Below are 21,757 nucleotides of genomic sequence, written 5' to 3' on the forward strand. Positions count from 1 at the left end.
ACTGGATGAGAGGGAATTTAAATTATTTGGAGATTAAGAGTAAGAAATATTAATGTGTAGATTAATTTTGTAATGTTTGTCTTATTGCTTGTTTTTTGTGTTGAAAAAAAAATGTTATTGTGGTAATTTGTAATAAAATCATTTTGATATTTTGTGCAGGGCTATCTATTCATTTTTTTTAATCCATAAAATAAGCATGCTCATGTACAGCAGAGGTTCTCAACATTTTGTGCGTCAGCACCTCGATATACATTATCTAAGTCAGACTTGATTATTCTGCCCGGGTTTATTTTATGATGACTGGCTGACTGTACAATATGCAATGCTTTAGATACTCTGCTAATTCTGTATAACTGTCACACAAGTTCTTTCTGTGGTAAATTAAAAAGGAGCTGATGAAATTAAATATTTGTCAAATTTGACAAAATAAGTATTTGTCATATCTGCAGTTACACCAGTCCACCACCAGAGGACCTCATCACTCCTCATTGCTACTACTAATCACAGTCAGATTCATCACAGCTGTTATTGTTTGACATTCCCAACTGCAATTATGAGCATATTAAACCTCTACTGTCTTTTGATGATGTTGACTTCATTTAGGAAATTTTAAGGAGTTATGTATCTTAATTTTAACTTAAAATTAACTTTTTAGTTTTGTTGCTAAGAATCGGGTACCTGTAACCCTTGGCAGGGTGATTGGCAAAGTACACAGTGTAGTTACTAAAATGACCCTTTAAACCAGATTAACAGAAATCTGCGTTCTCTGTCATGGTTTTAAATAGTCCTAGACTTAGTCTAGTCCAGAGTTTAATAAGCTGATTTCCTGGAGGTGGACTGGAAAGAAAACACATGGATTGCTTGGAGATATATATATATATATATATATATATATATATATATATATATACACACACACACACACACACACACACAGTGCAGTGTTTGAATTGGAAGAAATAATGTGCCGCACTCACCAAAAGGGGGTGGGGTTATGGAGAATTGGTTTTTCCTGAGAGTGTAGCCTGGATATTTCTAACCATCCTGAAGACCTTGCTTTGCTGGTTCAGGTGTGTTTGGTTGGAGATAAACTTTGCAGGAAATTGATCCTCCAGGAGCAGGACACACCTGACATGCCCTTCACATTAACTGAATGTGATTTAAGATTTCTATATCTTAAAATATAGAGCTCATGACAAATGAAACAAAATAAGGTCAAATTAATTTTGATTATTTGTTTAACACTGATATTAATTCGAACCACTGCAGAAAATCTCCTCATATCACAATTCATTTAATTGCTATTTTCTGTATTCTATTTCTAATCCAAAGTAAACTATTAACAACATGTTTCCGGCTATCCATGTTTTCACTGTTATACAGTAGTGGGCGCTGTTACGCATCTTCTGTAAGAGTACAGAATCTCCGGATCAAATCACAGGGGAAGATGAAACAAGTGATAGAAGATCACTCACGCAAATGTAGAATAACGCGATCATCATACATTAACAGCATATAAATCAAATCTGCCTAACGTTACTGAATGAAATGATGAACCCATGAAGAGGAAACAACTGTGAAGCTTTGGGGGTGGACTCGATCTACTCCATCTGTGTTTTGATCATCGTTCTGAATCCTGAAACCAAAACTGCAATTTCTCAGCTTTTTGTTTAAAATGTTGCCTTTTTTGAATGACAGTACCGAAATAGTACACTTACAAGTTTTCAACTACATTGATATTATAGTATACTTACTACATAAAGTATACTTAAAAATATTCTTGAACATTACTTACGTATACTTCATAAAAAGAACTTAAAGTATATTTATTTTTCGTAAGGGTATACAGTATATGCTAAGAACCACTTCTTAACAGTTTTACGTTTATTTATTTATTTTTTACAAATGTGAGCACCTGTGTGGCCGATGCTCCTGTCTCACAGATCAGCAAAACTAAAACTTCTCATGTACACATACATGTACAGACTCGTTCCTCAGAAGAACACCCACCCTTTGAAGCCATACACAAACAAAACGCATAAAACAGGCACAGATCATGCACTTAGATCACACCTGAACAGAACAAGAAACACTATTCAGACTTGCTATATAATGGAGAAATTATACTGATTTGCTTCCAGAATTAAAATAATTACTTATTCAAATCAGTGTTATTCATATTTATAAAAAAAAAAAAATACATTTATTAAGGTGGACACAATCTAAACATTCAATTGAACACAACTTCTGGGTCAACAACTTCTTAGGAGTAGGTTATCACATCAGAGATACAGAGCAAAGCAACTGTTATATCACTCATCTCCAATCGTATCTCACTTTTCTAGCAGAGGATTGTCAAAACTTTCTGCCAGGCTGTCCGAGCGAGAGTAGAGACGGCTGCTGCAAATGTTTAAAGTCTCAGGCACAATTTAGGACAATCACAAACTACCTTGTTTTGTCAGAATTATATGTGAATAGTGTTTCTTGAGTTTTACAATCACAGTGACACTCCTCATATCAGCCAAGTGATCAAGTTTAATTAACCAGAGAAAATTGCTTTTTAAAAGCCACTGCACTTTACCATACTGTCTAGATATTACACACACACCGGCAGTCATCGGACAGATCACACAGCACTGATAGTATCATGAGTTGTATGGAATGTACGCCAGATGACAAGTCCAACCTGTTTTTGAGTTGAAAATCACAACTCTTGATTTAACACGAACATACACGCTTACAGTCACGCAAAGACAGCTGAAACAGATATTTTCCTGTTATCTGAAGTGCTTCGCTGTACAAAAATTACAGTTGTGCGAAGATGGCTGAATCGAGTGGATCATCCTCACATCCTGGTGAGTCTGTTTGAATATTTGTTGACATACAGCAGTTTTTTGAAAGTGCATTCTGTATATAAAGCCTGAAACAATGAACAGTTCATGTTGCAGTAATATATTTCTGCAAAACAACATTCTGTGTAACGATAAAATTTGCTTGTTTGTTTGTTTGTGTATTTTAACAGAAGATGATCAGGACAGCTCATCGTTGTTCCATAGAAAAGGAAGCAAAAATTGTCCTCCGACCAGTGAGATTTGCATTCATATTAATAAAATCTTTTATTGATATAATAGCCTATATATAATATGCTTTTGTGATACCTGTATATTTTCCTTTTTACCATTTTATAGATAAATATATCTCTAAACCCTATAGGGTTAGTATACTGCCAAACCTAAACATACCCATTTTATACAGAAAATTAAAAGAATAAAACTTAACGGACAGAATGTGTAGGAAAATGACAATTTTAGTAACAATAGCCCATAGCTTAAAAGAATATTTTGAGCAGCTAATCCTACTCCTACCCCTAAACCTACCCATAACCATTTCTATGACCTATGTACAGTTATGAACAAAAACATAATAATTTATTTATTGCAAAAATGTCAAAAGTGGTACCAAAAGTAGTTCAAATGACGATGTGTTGAAGTCACAGTCCTCTCTGGCGGTGTTGTTTTGCATGCATGGGGTACAGAGCAGAATATATTGTTATTAATTAATGAAAATATTAATCCAGCATCTCTCCGCCCTGCTGAAAAATCCAGCATATGCTGGTTAAGGTAGGTTTTGGAGCTGGTATGCTGGTTTGAGCTGGTTTATGTTGGTCAAGTGCTGGTCCTATGCTGGTCCATGCTGGTCCTATGCTGGTCGACTTCTGTTAAACTAAAGATAAGAAAGTCTACATTTTATGTACTTCTTAGATTCTTAGAAATATACTTAAAATTACACTTAAGTATACCTCCAGTTCAGTAATGTTCTTGGGTTTACCACTGTCTTCAAATCCCACCAGAGATTTTTTTATTGGGATCAGTCAGGTGACTGTGATGGCCACTGTAGAATCTTCCAGGACTTCTTCTGCAACCAAACCTTAGCAGAATGCTTGGGATCACTGTCATGTTGGAAGGTCCAGTGACACCCAAGCTTCAGCTTCCTCTCAGATGGCATGACGTTTTCTTCTAGGATTTCCTGATACTTCAATGAATCTATCTTGCCTTCCACATGCTGTAGGTTTCCAGTGCCAGAGGATGCAAAGCAGCTGCAGAGCATCATCGAGCACCACCATGCTTAACTGTATTGGCAGTGTTCTTTTCAGCATATGCTTCATTCTTCTTCCTGCAGACATACTGCTGATCCACAGGTCCAAAAAGTTCCAGTTTTCTTTCATTGCTCCACAGAACAGAAATTCAGTGGCTTATTTATATGATTTTGAGCACTTTTCTTGTGCTTTTGGGTCAGTAGTGTTGAACGTCTTGGAGTTCTGGCATGGAAACGTCTCAGGTTACAGATGTAACCCTGGTTCCCTGAGTAGGGAACAAGACGCTGCGTATAACGCATTTGGAACCTTCTGCGTGATAACGTCATTGAAGCACTCATGTATCTAACCAATCGTGTAGCGAGACGTCAGAGGCGGGTGACGTCACGGACCAGGCAACTGCAAAGCATATCCGGATGCAGAGATCGCTAGCTTCTGGGATAAGTCTGAAGCAAGCACTCACAAGTATGCTGGGGGTACGGCATGAGACTCAGCGTCTCGTTCCCTACTCAGGGAACCAGGGTTACATCTGTAACCTGAGACGTTCCCTTTCGTGGGAACTGTCGACGCTGCGTATAACGCATTGGGAACGCAATCCCAACTGTGCCGTAGCTTCAAGTACTTGCCAATGTTAGCTTGACAGAATAGAAGACCCCGGAGTGGAGCCGACATCAAGGTTATAAAACCTGATAAATGTGTGCTGGCATGACCATCCAGCTGCATCACAGATATCATTAATGGAAATACCAGACATCAAAGCTTTTGATGACGCCATACCCCTGGTAGAATGGGCATGGACATTCAGTGGAGAAGGCTGTCCGGCCGCTTCATATGCAAGTGAGATGGCCTCGACCACCCACTTGCTCATCCTCTGCTTAGATGCTGGGCCCCCTTTCTTAGGGGACCCATAACAGACAAAGAGTTGATCTGACTTTCGCCACAGGGCAGCTCTGTGGACATACACATCCAAAGCCCTCACTGGGCAGAGCAGATTCAGTTTTTCCTGATCTGAAGTCTCAAAGGGAGGAGGATAGAAGGCCTGGAGCACAATGGGACCTGGGACATTGGTGGGGACCTTCGGCACATAGCCAGGTCTAGCATGAAGGAATGCCTTCACCATTCCTGGGGCAAATTCCAGGTAAGATGGAGCAACTGTTGGGAGACCAGCATCTATGAACCTGGCCCCTCAGAGGCCAGGCCCATAGCTTCCACAGTTCTGGGCGAGGATGTACTATCGTGCCGCCCGCTTGCGACAGGAGATCCTGTCTGAGGGGAAGCTCCATTGGGGAGCCGTCTAGTAGGGACACTAAGTCCGAGAACCATATCCTGGTTGGCCAGAACGGGGCTACCAGTATTAGGCTGGCCCCCTCCTGGCGTACTTTCTCCAGAACCCCCGGGAGCAGAGCGAATGGGGGAAAAGCGTACAGACGTAGCCTCGGCCACGTCTGCACCATGGCATCCAGACCCAGAGGTGCTGGGTGTGTTAGGGAGTACCAGAGTGGACACTGGGTTGATTCTCCTGAAGCAAATAGGTCGACTTCCGCTTGACCGAAATTTTTCCATATGAGATCTACCACTTCTGGGTGGAGTCTTCACTCCCCGGGCCTCGGCCCCTGCCTCGACAGGGCGTCTGCTCCCACATTTTGATACCCCGGGATGTAAGCTACCCTTAACGAGAGCAGCTTCCCTAGGGACCACAGAAGGATCCGACGGGCCAAGTAATATAGTTGGCGAGACCGCAGACCCCACTGATGGTTTATGTATGAGACCACTGACATGTTGTCCGTGCGGACCAACACATGGTGGTCTCTCAGGTCTGGGAGGAAGTGTTTCAATGTTAGAAACACCACCATCATCTCCAGCCGATTTATGTGCCAGGAGAGCTGATGGTCCTCCCATAAACCCTGAGCTGAGCGACCACTCATGATCGCCCCCCAGCCCGTGAGGGAAGAATCTGTCGTAAGCATTACACGACGACCAGAAGTCCCCAGCACAGGTCCCTGGGACAGGAACCAGGGGGTTTTCCACATGGCCAGAGCACGAAGGCATCGCTACGTGACTTTGATCATGTGAAAAGGATTTCCCCTCGGAGAAAACCCCCTGGTCCTGAGCCACCACTTGTAAGGGTTTCATGTGCAGAAGGCCAAAAGGTATCACGTTGGACGCAGCTGCTATCAGACCCAACAATTTCTGGAACTGTTTTGCAGTGAGTGACTGGCCTAATTTCACCCCTTTCACAGTTGCGAGAATGGAACTCACACGAGCAGGGGACAGATGTGCCCGCATCGTGGTGGAGTCCCAGACTACACCCAGATAAGTGGTAGTCTGAGCCGGAACTAGCACACTCTTTTTGGCATTGAGCCTCAGCCCAAGCCTTTTCATGTGGGACAGAACAGCATCTCGATGCTGAACTGCTAGTTGCTCTGATTGAGCTAGAATCAACCAATCGTCGATATATAATTCAGTACGCGGATGCCCTGGAGTCTCAATGGAGCCAGAGCTGCATTCCAGAGCACTCACTTTGTGAATGTGTGGGGTGATAATGACAGGCCGAACGGAAGAACCCTGTATTGGTAAGCTTCGCCCCCGAAAGCAAACCTGAGGAACTTCCTGTGAGAAGGATGGATGGACACATGAAAGTACGCATCTTTCAGGTCTATCGCCACAAACCAGTCCTCGGACCTGATCTGTGGGATAATCTGTTTGAGTGTAAGCATCTTGAATTTTAGCTTTTGTATAGAGCGATTTAGCACACGTAAATCTATGATAGGACGTAGTCCCCCATCCTTCTTTGGAACAATGAAGTAGCGGCTGTAAAAGCCTGACAGCTTGCTGGGAGGAGGAACCCTTTCTATAGCTCCTTTTTGCAAAAGTGTCATAACCTCTTGTTCCATCACCAGAGACTGCTCGGGGGTCACCACTGTGGGAAGAACCCCGTTGAACCTGGGCGGGCGAGACCCGAACTGAATTCTGTAAGCCTTCTCTATAATGAGCAGCACCCATTTCGATATATTCGGTAGAAGTTTCCGTTCTGCCATAAAATCTACTAAGGGAACCAGTCTCTCGAGACTGGCCTCTGAAGCGGCGCACCGGCCGAATCAAGTGATGACCGGCCCTCCTCGGAGGATTGGCAGGGACCGCTGCGCCCTGACGCACACTGGGTTAGCATAACGGTCCCCTGAGGGCGCCGAAGGGAAGCGGGTGCCAGATATCCTAACACCAGGCTCCCTCCGGAGGGGGCCGCCCTCATGGGGTCCTGACCCACAGATGTCAGGACCGCTTTGAAGCCTTCTTGGCGATAATAATGGCCCGCAGGTCCGTTTTACCCCCAGAAGGCTTCTGCTGTGTAGACCGCACCGAACCCCAGGTTTTCTGCGGAGGAGACTGAGTTTTTGTTGCACTCTGTGGTGTGCGGAGGAGCTCGTGGACGGCCGAGGCTGCTCCTGCTCAGCAGCCCCGGGGGAAATTTTTGAACGGCGGGGGAGGAACCTCTGGAACGCCGCAGATTGTTTTTTGGTCTCCTGGAACCTGTCGACGACTGACATTACAGCGTCGCCAAACAGGCCCGTCACCCCATAGCCGTACTGTTTCAGCCCCATTATATTACTGTAGATCGAAGTTTGGGGGCTGAACACTCTATACTGGACTGGCCTTCTCCACGATCTCGACACCTCGGTGTGGAGTTCGGGGAAGAAAGGCAAACCCCGACGCTGGGGTAGTGACCGGGCATGGAGAAACCGTTCATCAAGTTTGCTTTTCGGTTTCGTTTCTGCCTTCTCTACTGGCCAATCGATCTTTAACTTATCCACAGCCCTGGTCACCACCTCCAAGAGCTCCTCATATGCTGGGGAAGAGGATGGCGGGTCCTCGTCCCCAGCCTCGACGCTCACCACATCAACCTCCTCGGAGGAAGAGAGGTGAAGCGCCGGTGTCTCTCTCCGGGGGGAAGAAACCGCAGCGCGTGCTTCCACCACCAGAGGAGAGACACTGGATCTGGCAGGTGAGGGCTGAGATAAGGCTGGGCCCGTCTCAAACCCCTCTGCCAGCTCCATTTGTGAACCCCACGAATGAAGTCTGCGCTGTGCCTCGGCAGCAGCGGGACCCGATCCGCGGGGAACACCAGCAAAGGCACCCTCTTTGTCAAAGAGTGCCCGGCGTGATCTTAATACTCTGAGGGTGAGCTTGTCGCAGCGCACACAGACAGCCCCCTCGAGAGCTGCCTGTGCATGCTCAACTCCCAGACAAACAACACACATTTCGTGTGTATCCCCAGGTGTTAAATATCTATCACAGGGATGAACACACTTGACAAAATGCTGTTGCTTTTCCGCCATTTTTCGTGTCTTATATATATATATATTTTTTATATATGTGGTGTGAAACTGAAACTCTTGTCCTCAGACGAAGAGATCTTGTCTTTGAAACTGATGGTAGACAAACAACACCAAATAAGACACACAAGATAACAAGAGTGCTTGCTGAAGACAACAGAAGCTAGCGATCTCTGCATCCGGGTATGCTTTATAGTTTCCTGGTCCGTGACGTCACCCGCCTCTGACGTCTCGCTACACGATTGGTTAGATACATGAGTGCTTCAATGACGTTATCACGCAGAAGGTTCCCAATGCGTTATACGCAGCGTCGACAGTTCCCACGAAAGGGAACCGCATGCATTTAGTATGCGGCTTATTGTGCAAGCTGAAACCTCTGTGCCTGTTGCCACCAAGTCTTGCTGCAGGTCTTTTGCAATCACTCGAAGGTTTTCCTGATCCCGCCTTCTCAGTTATCTGGTTGCAGTCATTGATAGCTTCCTTTTTCTGCCCTGTCCAGGTAGTGTTACCACTGTTCCTTTAACTTTGAACTTGCAAACTATGCTTCCAATGGTGTCTCTAGGATCATTTAGTGCCTTCACTATCTTTATGTACCCTTGCTTGTGAAGGACAATGATCTCTTCTCTTAACTTTTTGGACCATCCTTTTGACTTATTTCTAACATGCAGTCAAACGTGACACTCAACAAACCTAGCCAGTTCAGATATTTATATTTCATGTGTTCTAGCTCAACTAAAGAAGCCCTTGACAGTTGAATCAGGTGGGCTTGAGACAACAGTTTTGCAGATTTGTGCTGTTTTGAGTAATGCTTGAAGTGCAAAAAAACAAGTGCCGGTACTCCCAATGCTCAGTTTAAAACACAATCCTGAGCAAGGGAGGGTGAGGCGGCCCTTATGAAAAGAAAATATTTTTCCCTATATATGAATGATCAATGAATTAAATTATTTAACAGTATATTTGAAAATAAATTTATAAAGAAAATAAAAAAATAAAATATTCAAAAATAATGTTTTGGAATGGAATGTTCCTCTAACGTTCACATAAACCAAGAAAAAAACGTTCATACATAAAAAAAAAAAGTTTAAAAAACATTCAGAAATAATATTTTCATAACTTGATGGCAATGTTAGCAAAACATTCTGAGAACATATTTTTGTTAGCTGGGAGTGTCTCTTTTTTTTTTTAGCTACAGAACTGTTATTTCATCTGTGTTGGCTGAAGTTATTTATATAGTAAGTTAGTAAAGTATGCAAAGTAGATGTTGAGGTAAAATAAGTGATTGTGTGATCTGTTTCCTTTTTTCATTCAGTGGCAAACAAACAACTGAAAGGAATTTCTGTCTCCAGTCTCTCATCCAGACGGATTGTTCTTCTAGGTAAAAGTGGTGCTGGGAAAAGTGCAGCTGGAAACAAAATACTGGGACAGAAAGAGTTCAGATCTGAGACAGGAAGGAGATCAGTAACCCGTGAATGTTCAGAAGCTCACGCCACTGTTTCAGGCAGAACTGTTTATGTAGTTGATACTCCTGGATTCTTTCACACACAGATAAAAACTGAGGAGTTAGCTGTAGAGGTAGAGAGATGCGTTTATTTATCCAGTCCTGGACCTCACGCTTTTCTCATTGTGTTTCCTGTGATTATGAGATTCACTGAGATGGAGCAGCAGATTCCTCAGGAGATTGAGATGATGTTTGGTGAAGAAGTGTTAAAATACTCCATCATTCTCTTCACTCATGGAGATCGGATAGATAAACCCATAGAGACACTCATTAAGGAGAACTGTAGATTAAGATATCTAGTTGATCAGTGTGGAGGAAGATTTCACGTCTTCAACAATGAAGATCAGAATAACAGAGAGCAGGTGAATGATCTACTGCAGAAGATTGACACAATGATAGAGCAGAATGATGGACACTACAGTAATCAGATGTTTGAAGATGCTCACAGATTCAGACAGAGAGGAGAAGAGAGGAGAAAGCTACAAGAAAAAGGTAAGGTTTGATTAACATCAAAAACATGTATATTAGCATGCTAAAAGTTTTTTCAGTGATGTATTTAATTCTGCTAAATCAATGACAGTTGCTCTTAATCATGAAACTACTTCATTCGATTCACAAACAGCAGGCAGAAGCAGTCCGGAGATTAATCACCTCAACAGAAAGTCCATGATTTTACAGCAACAGTAGAGTTTTAATGAAAGTTCAGTTCATTTGACTTTGATACTCATGACACTGTTAATTTACTGATGATTTATACTGTCTAATACAACAAAGGTAATAATCACCCAGTGTGGTTCAATGTTTGCTTTTGATTTCACCAATAAAGATCAAATAGCATTACAAACAATGTGTATATTGTGTGTTAGTGTTTTAAATGACAACCACTTTTTTATCATTGCAGATACTTTAGTCACATTGTGCCACAATATTACGTATGGTACATATATATATATATAAAATAGAATATGAAATAATGTTTTAAATTGAAAATTTGTAATAGCTCACTGAAACAGAAAGCTTACTTGAAAAAACAAAAAATAAAACAATTTCTAGCAAGCTTAGTTAGAGTCAAGATGACGTTTTAAGTGAATAAGAAAAATTTGAAGAGGTGAATATTTAAGGGATATTTTACTATTTTGTCATACACAATTGTGCCTGTTATTCAGCGTTGTTATTAAAGACAGTAATTAACTGCCATTATCACATGACAACCAATCAGATTCTAGTATTCTAGAGAGCTGTGTAATAATGGAGTGTTAACTGTGATGTTACAAAATACAAGAAAATATAAAATAATAATTAGAAACTGTATGGACTAGCTAACAAAAATATATAAAAAATGCATTTATTTAATATGAATATTAAATAAATATTATTATTAACATTGAGTTGAGGTTTGCAGCTATGTTTTATTATATTCTAAACAAACTGGCAGTGCTGTACGGACTCTTTATGAATTAGGAAGATCAGGTGAAAGGGATGTCAGTACATACATGCACCCAAACTGTTCTATTTTGTCTTACAACTTGTTGATGTTATTTATTTTTAGGTTATGGGATAAAAATGGGTGGAACACACTTAATGCCGAAAGTGTGCTTACATTTGGTCATGCTGGGAAGAACAGGAGCTGGGAAAAGTTCAACTGGAAACACAATACTGGGACGACAAGCTTTTAGTTTATTGAAGAGTTACAAATCTGTCACTCAAGATATTGCTGCAGAAGTCGGTGAAGTGTGTGGATTTGCAGTCATTGTTTATGACACTCCAGGAATTTCTGGTACAGAGAGAGAGGAAGAACTTAGACAATTTGAAGAGGTCCTGCAGAAATGTGGATCAGGCCTGTGTGTATTTCTGCTGGTTCTCCAAGGAAACAGATTCACTCAAGAAGACCAGAAAATCGTGGAGAAGATTGAGGAGCTCCTGCAAGAAAAACACATTGAAAACACCTGGATTCTCTTCACCAGAGGAGATCAACTGGGTGAAGAAAACAAGACCATAAATAAAGTCATTAATGAGACTGAATTCTTGAAGAAGCTTACTCAGAAATATGAGGGCAGATTCCATGTGTTCAACAACAAGACAAAAGGACAGAGTGACCAAGTGAAATCTCTGATAACTAAAGTTTTCCAGAGGAACTTACAGAGATGTAAGTCTAATATAACTAGATCTTAGGGAAGGATCGGTCACCGTGATTTTGCCAAGTAAGACATGTTCCCCGGATCAACATATTTTGTTGATCCTGGAACAACATTCCAGTCTGAAAATTTAGTCTTAACTCTATTTCTACCCCTAAACCTAATCCTACCCATAACTTATCCCTAAAATCAGAGGGGAAAGATAGGTGAATAACATTGATGTAGAAGCACCTAACCCTGGTTGCAAGCCTAAACTTGACTCTAACGATAAACTTGTCCCTCAAATCTGATTGGTTGATTGGAATGTTGTTCCAGGATCAACAAAGATGTTGATCCAGGAACATGTCTTACTTGGCAAAATCACGGTGACTGGAAGGTTCACATAAGGTATAAAGGGATAAAGCTGTGTTCATTCAAAACAAAAGAAAATTTCATTTGTTTTCTTACAATATTTGCAGGTTTCCCAGTATTAGTATAAAGGATAATGTTTAAGAAATGTTTTTGGCATAAATAAAAAGTGGCTTAAAACGTAAGAAAATTTGTAAAGATACAACAAACCAAAGTTGTTTAAGCATTAGTGAGACTCTCTTTTATCTGCACACAGAGTTATTTACCATATGGAAACTGTAGTATGTTAGTATAGTAATAGGCATTTATCACACTTCCGCTTTCAAATACTAAAAAAATCTTCCGCTGCAGCCTGTGAAGATATGAAAATAAAGAGCAGAGACTGCGGGCTTTAAACGATCCCAGACGAGGAATAAGGGTCCTATCGATCGAAACGAAAAAAAATACAACTGTATATCTAGAGATCGTTTCGCTAGATAAGATCCTTATTCCTTGTCTGGTATCGTTTAAAGCCCTTTGAAGCTGCACTGAAACTGTAATTTTGACCTTCAACCGTTTGGAGGCCACTGAAGTCCATTATATGGAGAAAAATCCTGGAATGTTTTTATCATAAACCTTTGTTTATGTAAAATTCAGCACATATGTCTTCTAAAGACACCAAACTCAGTTTAGAATCATTATTTGAGTATTTTGAAACCGAGGAAGATGGTGTCAGCATATTTAAATTCCTTTATGATACTAATCAGAGACAGATGTGATGACACATAGACTGTGATAAAGGTCAAAGTACATGGCAAGATGAAATATGTGAATGTTTATAATCTGTTTTCTTTTGCCATACAGTTTCCAAAAATCCTTGGCAAAGTATTCCCATCAGTATCCAGGACACCTCTGATGACAGTCTCTCATATAGAAGGATTGTGTTGCTGGGTAGAAGAGGTGTTGGCAAGAGTGCAGCTGGAAACACGATACTGGGACAGGAAGTGTTCAAATCCACAAATGGCACGAATGCAATAACCCGTGAATGTTCAGAGAAACGTGTCACTGTTTCAGGCAGATCTGTGTCTGTAGTTGATACTCCTCCATTCTTTGACACAGAGATGAATCCAGAGCAGTTAATGACAGCGATAGCCAGAAGTGTTTATTTATCCAGTCCTGGACCGCACGCTTTTCTCATTGTGTTTAAGGTCAATATAAAGATCACTGAACAGGAGCAGCAGATTCCTCAGATGATTGAAATGATGTTTGGTGAGGGAGTGTTAAAATACTCCATCATTCTCTTCACTCATGGAGATCTGCTAGAAGAAAAATCCATGGAGCAAGTCATTGAGAAAAACAATGCATTAAGACGTCTAGTTGATCAGTGTGGAGGCCGATTTCACGTCTTCAACAATAGAGATAAGAGAAACAGAAAACAGGCCTATGATCTACAGCAGAAGTCTGACATATTGATAGAGCAGAATGGAGGAAGATACTACAGTAATGAGATTTATGAAGATGCTCAGAGATTTAAACAAGAGGAAAGAGAGAGGACACTGAAAGAAGAAGAGTTGAGACGGAGAGAGGAAGAGGAGAGAAAACCACAAGTGAAATTACGCAGTGTTTTAATTGTTACTGCTGTTTGTGCTGGAGCTGCTGTTGCTGCACTTGTTGGTGCTGCTCTTGCTGGAGCTGTTGGTGTTGCAGCTGCTGTTGGAGCTGTTGTTGGATCTGCTGCTGCTGCTGGAGCTTTTGATGATGTAACTGCTTGGACACAGAGAGAGGAAGAGAAGAGGAGACAACAGGAGGAAAATGAAGAAGACCGGAAATAGAGAAAGTTCAAATGAGACACAGTTATGAAGAAGTTAAAAGGTCAACTATGAAGAAGGAAAGAGAGACAGAAAAAAAAACAAAAAGATTTTTAGAATCTTCAGCATCATTATCATCCTCACTAGCCAGGTTTCATCCAAGGATTTTATAAAAAAAAAAAAAAAAAAGTTTAGTGATATAGCTGATGTAAATGCCATTTGTCGATAAAATTTCTCAAATATCGACACAATCTTTTTCCGTTCTATATCGATACTTCAAATGTCACAAAAAAGGGCTTTAATGCAAATTAATGTGCTGTCACACGACAGAATTATACATGCTGCGTCTGCACATTCGTGTTGCTTTCATTTCAATCTACAAAAATCACTTATGCATCTGAATAAATAAAAGTAATGTCATCCATTTGCATTTCAATTTCACTAAGCCGTTCATTAATATATCGTTTTAGCTCAAATAAATGAGGAAAATAAAGTAGTTGACTCCAAAAAGTCTAATAAAATTTGATAAATGTTATGTGAAAATAAGCATCAGAATGCAGACCATTTAACCAGTTTAAAGACACTCCGTTCTTATTTCTTATTTATTTACACACTTGTGCCGTCGAACTGTTGTATAAATGCAATATCACACTCGTAGCCGTGCGATATGACTGTATATCAGCACGCTGTATTATCTACAGCAGGGGTACTCAAGTTCGGAGGCCAAGAGGGCCGCATTTTAACCACATGAAATGCAAAGGGCCACAAATTATAACTTGGATCGTAAGACTTTTATTTAGGCCTACTTAAGACAATATTTGTCTTTACAAGTGTTTACAAGTGCAGTTTATTATCTAGCTAAGTTAGCACTTTAATGGTTGTCCTATTTAAAGTGTCACTGAACATGAAAAATGGCATTTAAAAAAAAGGATTAATAGCTTGTCTTGCTGTATTCCTAATGCACAAATGCATAAAGAAAAACAAGAACTGATGAAAAGAAGTCCTTATTCATAGTGAAATGTCTGCATTGTTTTCACAAGTAATTTCAGGTCTGGCTGTTGTTCACTGGCTGATGAGACAGTTTGTCAGTAAGACGAAAACATTACACTTTTTTATAGTCATTTTATACTCCATTGCACCTTTTTAACACTTTTAATAGCGCCCATTTATACTCAGGGTCGCTGTAAAGGTTTTATTAGTAGTAGTAGTAGTAGTAGTAGTAGTACCTACAGTTTAATTTGGTCAGAATCCAAAAATCTTTTATTTATTTATTTATTTGTTTATTTATTTTGTTCAATCACAGTCTCATGAATTCTCTAATTATAACCAACGTTATAAACATGATAAAATATTCTCCGTGAGCTCAATGTGACGACAGATCTGTAATGGGAGTGCTCTCAGCTTGCTTTCTGTTTATAACACATTGACATTAAGAATAAAAGTTTTGTTTTTCATGCTGCTAAGAGGACTATCAGCAACTTACACACTGCAAAGTTTGAGGAATGTCAACTGCATTACATGATGGAAAAATAAGGTTACTTCGTTTTTTACCTTTGACGGCGTTCACGAACACAAATGCTCAACACAAGCGCACTAGAGAGATTCATGCTTGTCCGGTCTTTTTCGCTCAAATAGTTACAGTAAAATGTCTTTGTACTTGTTTAAAATAGAGTTGCTGATATCTTTTAATCCCCTCACACGAGCGCTCTTCAACATGGTCGGATATTGTGTTTGTTGTTACTCTTGTTCTGTCTTCTCCGTTTCTTTTCAGACTGAAACAACAGCCCGTTTCAGTGCTGACATCTTGTGGACAAACTAAATTAGTGCAAAAACTATTCAATGTGCGCGTGCAAAGTGCCTTCAGTCTACAATATTGTTCTTTGCGGTTAGAAAAACTGTGCTGCGCGTGTAGCTACATTATGCGTGTTCTGTGCTGATGATTACAGCGTCACGAGCAGTGTACGCCTACCCAAGTGTACGTGTAAAAAAACGAAGTAATATTCATGCTAATTTTGAACGCAAATTATAATAAAAAATACATTTATATGTACCATGATGCGGGCCACAAATTGAATGCTGACGGCCCGTGGGCTGCCTGTTGAGTACCCCTGATCTACAGCCAAATCACATCAGTGCTGATATACAGCCATATTGCATTGGTTACGAGTGTGATACTTATCATAATGAGCAAACACTGATCTTCATAATGGTGACTTCAAACCAAACATTTTCAATTAAACATCTATATCTAAACATCTGTTAATTCTCAATAAGAGCTTCGGTTGATGTATGACAGAAATAAAGTCAAACTGGTGTAATCATTGATGATTGTAATGCTGTTTGTTTTGAAGATAGTGACTTTTTGGTTCAAAGCCATGTTAATTTCAGCCCTGCACGGTCTCTGCTTGAAACAAGTCAAAATGGACATGATTCACTGGCATAGAAATACAGCAAGATTTATTCTCTTTATTTAAGATCCTGCTGTTCATAAAGCAAGGTTGATTTGATATTGTTTCAATGTGGATTCGATGTAAAATAAGTGATTTAAGTTGATCAAAAATCAATTTTATGTCCATCTTGATCTATTTTTCATCATTGAAATAACATTATTTAAGGGTGCAAACCAGGTGAAAAAATGTTAAGTTTCAACCTTGATTCAATGTTAATTCAACGCTGGTTTGCTATTGGAATGGATAATTTTGAATTGTGAATTTTCACTGTATCTAAAATTTTGGTGTCATTAATGTCTGTTTTTGCAAAAACAATTTCATGGCTGGTAAAAAAAAAAATATTTTTTTTTATAAATATTACATTTTCTTAAGTCACCAGCCATTGGCAGGCATGGCAAAAAGTTTGTTTAAGGCCCTGTGCACACGTTCACATTGCAGCCTTTTTGCGCCCTCTAGTGTGAGAACCACTGCATTAAAGTAACCTCTCTTGGAGAATTCCTCAACAGCTCACAGCATGTCCAAATCGTGCTTGTCTTGCATAATTGTAAAGGTTTGTGTAATACTAACCTTTCTTTCTCAGGTGCTGGATAAGGGGGTAGGTCATCACATCAGAGCAAAGCAGCTGTTATATCACTCATCTCCAATCATACATCACTTTTCAGGCAGATGTTTGTCAGATCACCCCCTGCTTTCTGCCAAGCTGTCAGACAGAGTAAAGAGGGCTGTGGCAAATGTGTTCAAAGTCTCATGCACAATTTAGGAATTTAGGAAAATCACAAACTAGCTTCCTTTGTCAGAATTATATGTGAATAGTGTTTTTTAAGTTGTACACTCCTCATTTCAGATGTGTGATCAAGTTTAATTAACCAGAAAAGATTACTATTAAAGCCACTGCTGTTCAGATATGACACCGGCAGTGATGACACTGCACTGATAGTGTCATGTGTCGGGAAGTTGTATGGAATGTACGCCAAAGAAAAAGTACATCCAGTTTGAGTTGTTATGAGTGCAAAACTTTTGATTTAACACAAGCAATCACGCTTACAGTGATGCAAAGATGACTGAAACACATTTTGTTTCTTAATGTCTGAAGTGCTGCTCTGTAGAAAATTGACAATTGTGTGAAGATGGCCTACTGGAGCAAATTATCCAGACAACCTGGTGAGTCTGTTCATTTCTGTTCATAAGTTTTAGAAATACTGCAGTACTCTGAAAGAGCATACATAAGGCCTGAAATAATGGACAGTTCATGTTGCAGTAATCTGTAAAACAACATTCTGTACAATGATTTTATTTATTTATTTTTAACAGAAGAAGGTCAGGGCAGTTTATCAATATGCCACAGAAGAGGAAATATACGTCGACCTCCACACAGTGAGATTTGCATTTAAATAAAATAAGTGTAGTAGAACAACTTCAAGACATGATATTAAAGGAACTGTTGTTACTCATTTTAAAAACTAAGTATCTTTTTAAAAGACATTCTTTGGGTCGTACTGGTTCTTTGACAATGCATATGCATAATCTTTGTTTTAAGAGTCTTAAAGCAATAGTCATGTTTAATCAACTTCAATCATTACTGTGTTTGTGTCTCTTAATTAGGCCAGATTTTGAAAATCACACATCTACTCTAAATGTTGAAGCAAGATAATTAATATAGTAGTATAGTATAAATCATAGTTTACTGACAGTATTCAAAGTGTACTTTCATAAACTAAAAATGTGCTACAAGTATTTAACTAGTAAACTATCAGTATACCTATAAGTTCACTTGTAGTATAGTTGCCATACAAATGAAAAACATAGTTGTAAACAAGTACTCAAAGTTTGCTACTGCACTTAAAGTATGCTTAGTTTTATACGCTAAAAAGTGGGCCAATTTAGTCCCCCGTAGTATTAGTACATTTAAATGTATACTACTAGTACATTGATATTAGTATACTTACTACATAAATTATACTTAAAAATACACTTGAACTTTACTTAAAGGGATAGTTGACCCCAAAATTAAAATTCTGTCATTATTTATTCAACATTCTACAACAGAATAAAGAAACTCATACAGGTTTGGAACAACATAAGGGTGAATAAATGATGAGAGAATTTTTATTTTTTTGCTGAACTATCCCTTTAAGAATATTTAATAAAATTAATTTGAAGTATACTTATTTTTTGTAAGGAACTGTCAGATCCATGTGTTGTTGTTCCATTTGATCCATATTTTTCAACTTGCATCTTACGGTTGTACACTTACCCGTAAATGTTACAATAAATTTTAGTATTTCCATATGCATAAAGGATTATCTTGACAGTAAGCGAGTCTCTTTAACTTCGCAGACTTCACTGAACGAGTGCTGGCACATGCATGTGCATCAAATAGACAGAGTGGATTATAATGGGAGCGCAATCATTCAAACCTCATTCTTCAATATTTTGCTAAAATTTGCATCCAAAAATGTAATTACTTAAAATGTCCTCCCCCAATTACAACAGCAATGCTGACAGATACTGACAGAAAGAGATTTTTCAGTAAACCACTGAAAATTAATTTTTTATACTGTTACACCCCTAGAAACTGCAGCATTACCATGTGCTTACACAAAACCTGTTTGTGTAATTTCAGCATCTCTGGTCAAAGAAGAGGTGAGAATAGTGCTGCTGGGGTCAAACGCAGATGTTAAAGCCTCCTGTGGAAACACAATCCTGGGACAAAAGGTGTTCTCAGAGTCACTGCCCCCCTGCAATTTGTTTGAGAGGCATGATGGTATAGTGCTGGAGAGACGTGTGGTCATGATTAACACTCCTAACCTGCTTGATCTCATTCTCTCTCCTGAGAAACACGACATGAGAAGATTGTTTTATTTGGCTTACCCTGGCCTGCAGACAACCACATCATCATCTACAGAGGAATGGAGACCAATTAGAGGTACAGAAACTCCTGGAGAGCATCGAGAAGATGGTGGAGGAAAACGGAGGCCATCATCTAAAGATTTCTGATGAATTAAGACCAGCTGAGAAAAAAGAGACAATCAGAGACAATCATCAAAGATCAAACATGCTTCCTCTAGGTAAGTCTTTAAAATTATGATCTGTAAAGGAACTTCTTTCCTGCTCTTTTGAATACATCCATCAAATTGGACTAAACTTTGATTTTTAAAATGTTTGACTTATCTATTGGCAAGTGTTTTAATGCCATCAAGGATATCAAGATCTGTTAAGGGCTGTTCACACTAAGAATGATAACTATAAAGATAACTATTACCTATCCTATTATCTATTAACCATGACCAAAGCATGATAGCCTTCTGTTTATTATAAGCAGGCTTGAGTTATGACATTAGGCGTGTCTCAGCTTGATGAGGTGTCACGCAGATAGATTACTATCTGACTTATCTTAAACTCCCCCCTTGCCTAACAATAAACCCCTGGCTGTAAGAAAATAAAATTAAAAAATAATAATAAAATAGAAAAATAAATACAGGCAAATTATATAAAAGATTATATAAACATATACTCTATACCTTCACACATCCAGAGTCTCTTCAACATTTCCTTCTTTAACAAAGTCCAAAAAATCCTCCCAGTTATCACAAAATTGAGAGTCTTTTTTTCCTAACTACATATATAACTTTTTTTAAGAGCCAAGATAGATATTACATTTTTCAGCCATAGTCCAAGGGAAGGGCAGCTAACATTCTTCCAACATAGGGCAATAGAACGCCTGGCTTGTAGTAGACATAAGTCCACCAAATTTCTTTCTTTAAAATAATCTCTACAATAAGCTCCCTCAAATTCAGTTCCACTAATTATGAACCTTTAAAGTGTCAGAAAAGACAACTAGATGGATGACACTGCCCCTGTCTGTAATGGAAAGAATAAATATGATTAAAATGAACATGTTACCGAAATTTCTATATATATTTTTTTCAATTGTTACCACTTGCCCCTCTTCCTACATTTTTTTTTTCAAAGAGTAATTTTGTTTAGAGTAAAGGCAATCCAAGGCTTAGACTTTCTCTGTTGTACCTGCCTTATGAAATGGAAGGGCTACATCCTTCTGTCTCAAAAGACAACTGAAACTGTGCCCATGGGTCTCTAGGCATTCATTAAGTTACAGGGCCTGCTGTGACTGTAAAGCCCAATTCTTGAGAGACATGTTCTATTGCAAATGCTGCAAGTGAAGATTATTACTGGCTCTGTGGATGGTCTGTTCTCTGTCGTCTGCTCTCTCTCCTTACTTCTCACTGGTGTTCTCTACTATTTTCACTGATTTCAATGGCTAATTGATGGCAAGCTTCCATCTAGAGCAAACTGCGTCTTTCAAATCACCTGGGTTGATGTTACATACCTTTAGGTCTTGTTTACAAACATCTTTGTGGCTAAGTTTAGGCCTTCCTACTGGCCTAGAGCCAGTAGCAAGTTCACCATACAGCAGGTTTTTAGGGATATGGCCAGTATTCATGCGGCTAACATGACCGAGCCAACACCGCCATCTCTGAATATATACACACAGCAAAATCCTTAGAGTTAAATCAACTCTGCTCAGATTACATATGGTCCCTCTCTATATACTGTTAAAGTAACACTGAAGCAGAGTTAAAGTTAATGAGATAATTAAGTGATTAATTAAGTTATGATTGAGCATTAGTGATGAACACCTGCTGTTAACAAGCAGAATCACTGAAGAGAAACACAACAACTACAACTGACTTCAGCCACAGCCTTAGATGAAATCAATTGAAGATGAAAAGGCATACAATCTCTCAAGATCTGATTAAACAACTCCACAAACAGCATGTTATCTCATTAACTTTAACTCTGCTTCAGTGTTATTTTAACTCTGTGTAGAGAGGGACCATATGTTCTCTGAGCAGAGTTGATTTAACTCTGGGGATTTTGCTGTGCACCATCCTCTGACTGATTGGAGGTGTAAGACATCAGCAGAGAGAAAAAATGTCAAAGACTTTTGGTGCCAGGACACATCCTTGTTTCGTGTCACTCCGGATTAGGAAGGGCTCAGAAAATATGCCATCATACTGGACGGTGCCCTGCATGTTTTCATGGAGCCATCCTCAAGAGCTTGGGAGGGCATCCAATCCTTTGAAGTAAGATAAA

General features: G+C 39.5%; 1 protein-coding gene and 1 long non-coding RNA gene across 2 annotated transcripts; both read left to right on the plus strand.

Moving 5' to 3' along the window:
* The first annotated feature begins 2,712 nt into the window (after window positions 1-2,712).
* On the plus strand, window positions 2,713-10,274 carry LOC127510102 (uncharacterized). Its single transcript, XR_007929486.1, has 3 exons — window positions 2,713-2,855; window positions 3,023-3,085; window positions 9,734-10,274. It is a non-coding gene; the product is annotated as an uncharacterized LOC127510102 (long non-coding RNA).
* Window positions 10,275-11,483: 1,209 nt separating this feature from the next.
* Window positions 11,484-15,752, plus strand: LOC127509923 (GTPase IMAP family member 8-like). The gene is made up of 2 exons (XM_051889286.1): window positions 11,484-12,068; window positions 13,249-15,752. The coding sequence occupies exons 1-2, from the start codon at window positions 11,486-11,488 to the stop codon at window positions 14,214-14,216; spliced, it is 1,551 nt and encodes a 516-aa protein (XP_051745246.1). The 5' UTR covers window positions 11,484-11,485; the 3' UTR covers window positions 14,217-15,752.
* Window positions 15,753-21,757: the final 6,005 nt, after the last annotated feature.

Source organism: Ctenopharyngodon idella, chromosome 3 (assembly GCF_019924925.1).
Source record: "Ctenopharyngodon idella isolate HZGC_01 chromosome 3, HZGC01, whole genome shotgun sequence".
Classification (NCBI taxonomy): Eukaryota; Metazoa; Chordata; class Actinopteri; order Cypriniformes; family Xenocyprididae; genus Ctenopharyngodon; species Ctenopharyngodon idella.

Excerpts from the sequence above, each read along its gene's own strand:
- LOC127509923 (XM_051889286.1), top strand. The coding sequence starts at position 11,486 with ATGGGTGGAACACACTTAATGCCGAAAGTGTGCTTACATTTGGTCATG. Across the intron at positions 12,069-13,248 it reads CCAGAGGAACTTACAGAGAT|TTTCCAAAAATCCTTGGCAA; the intron begins GTAAGTCTAATA and ends TTTGCCATACAG.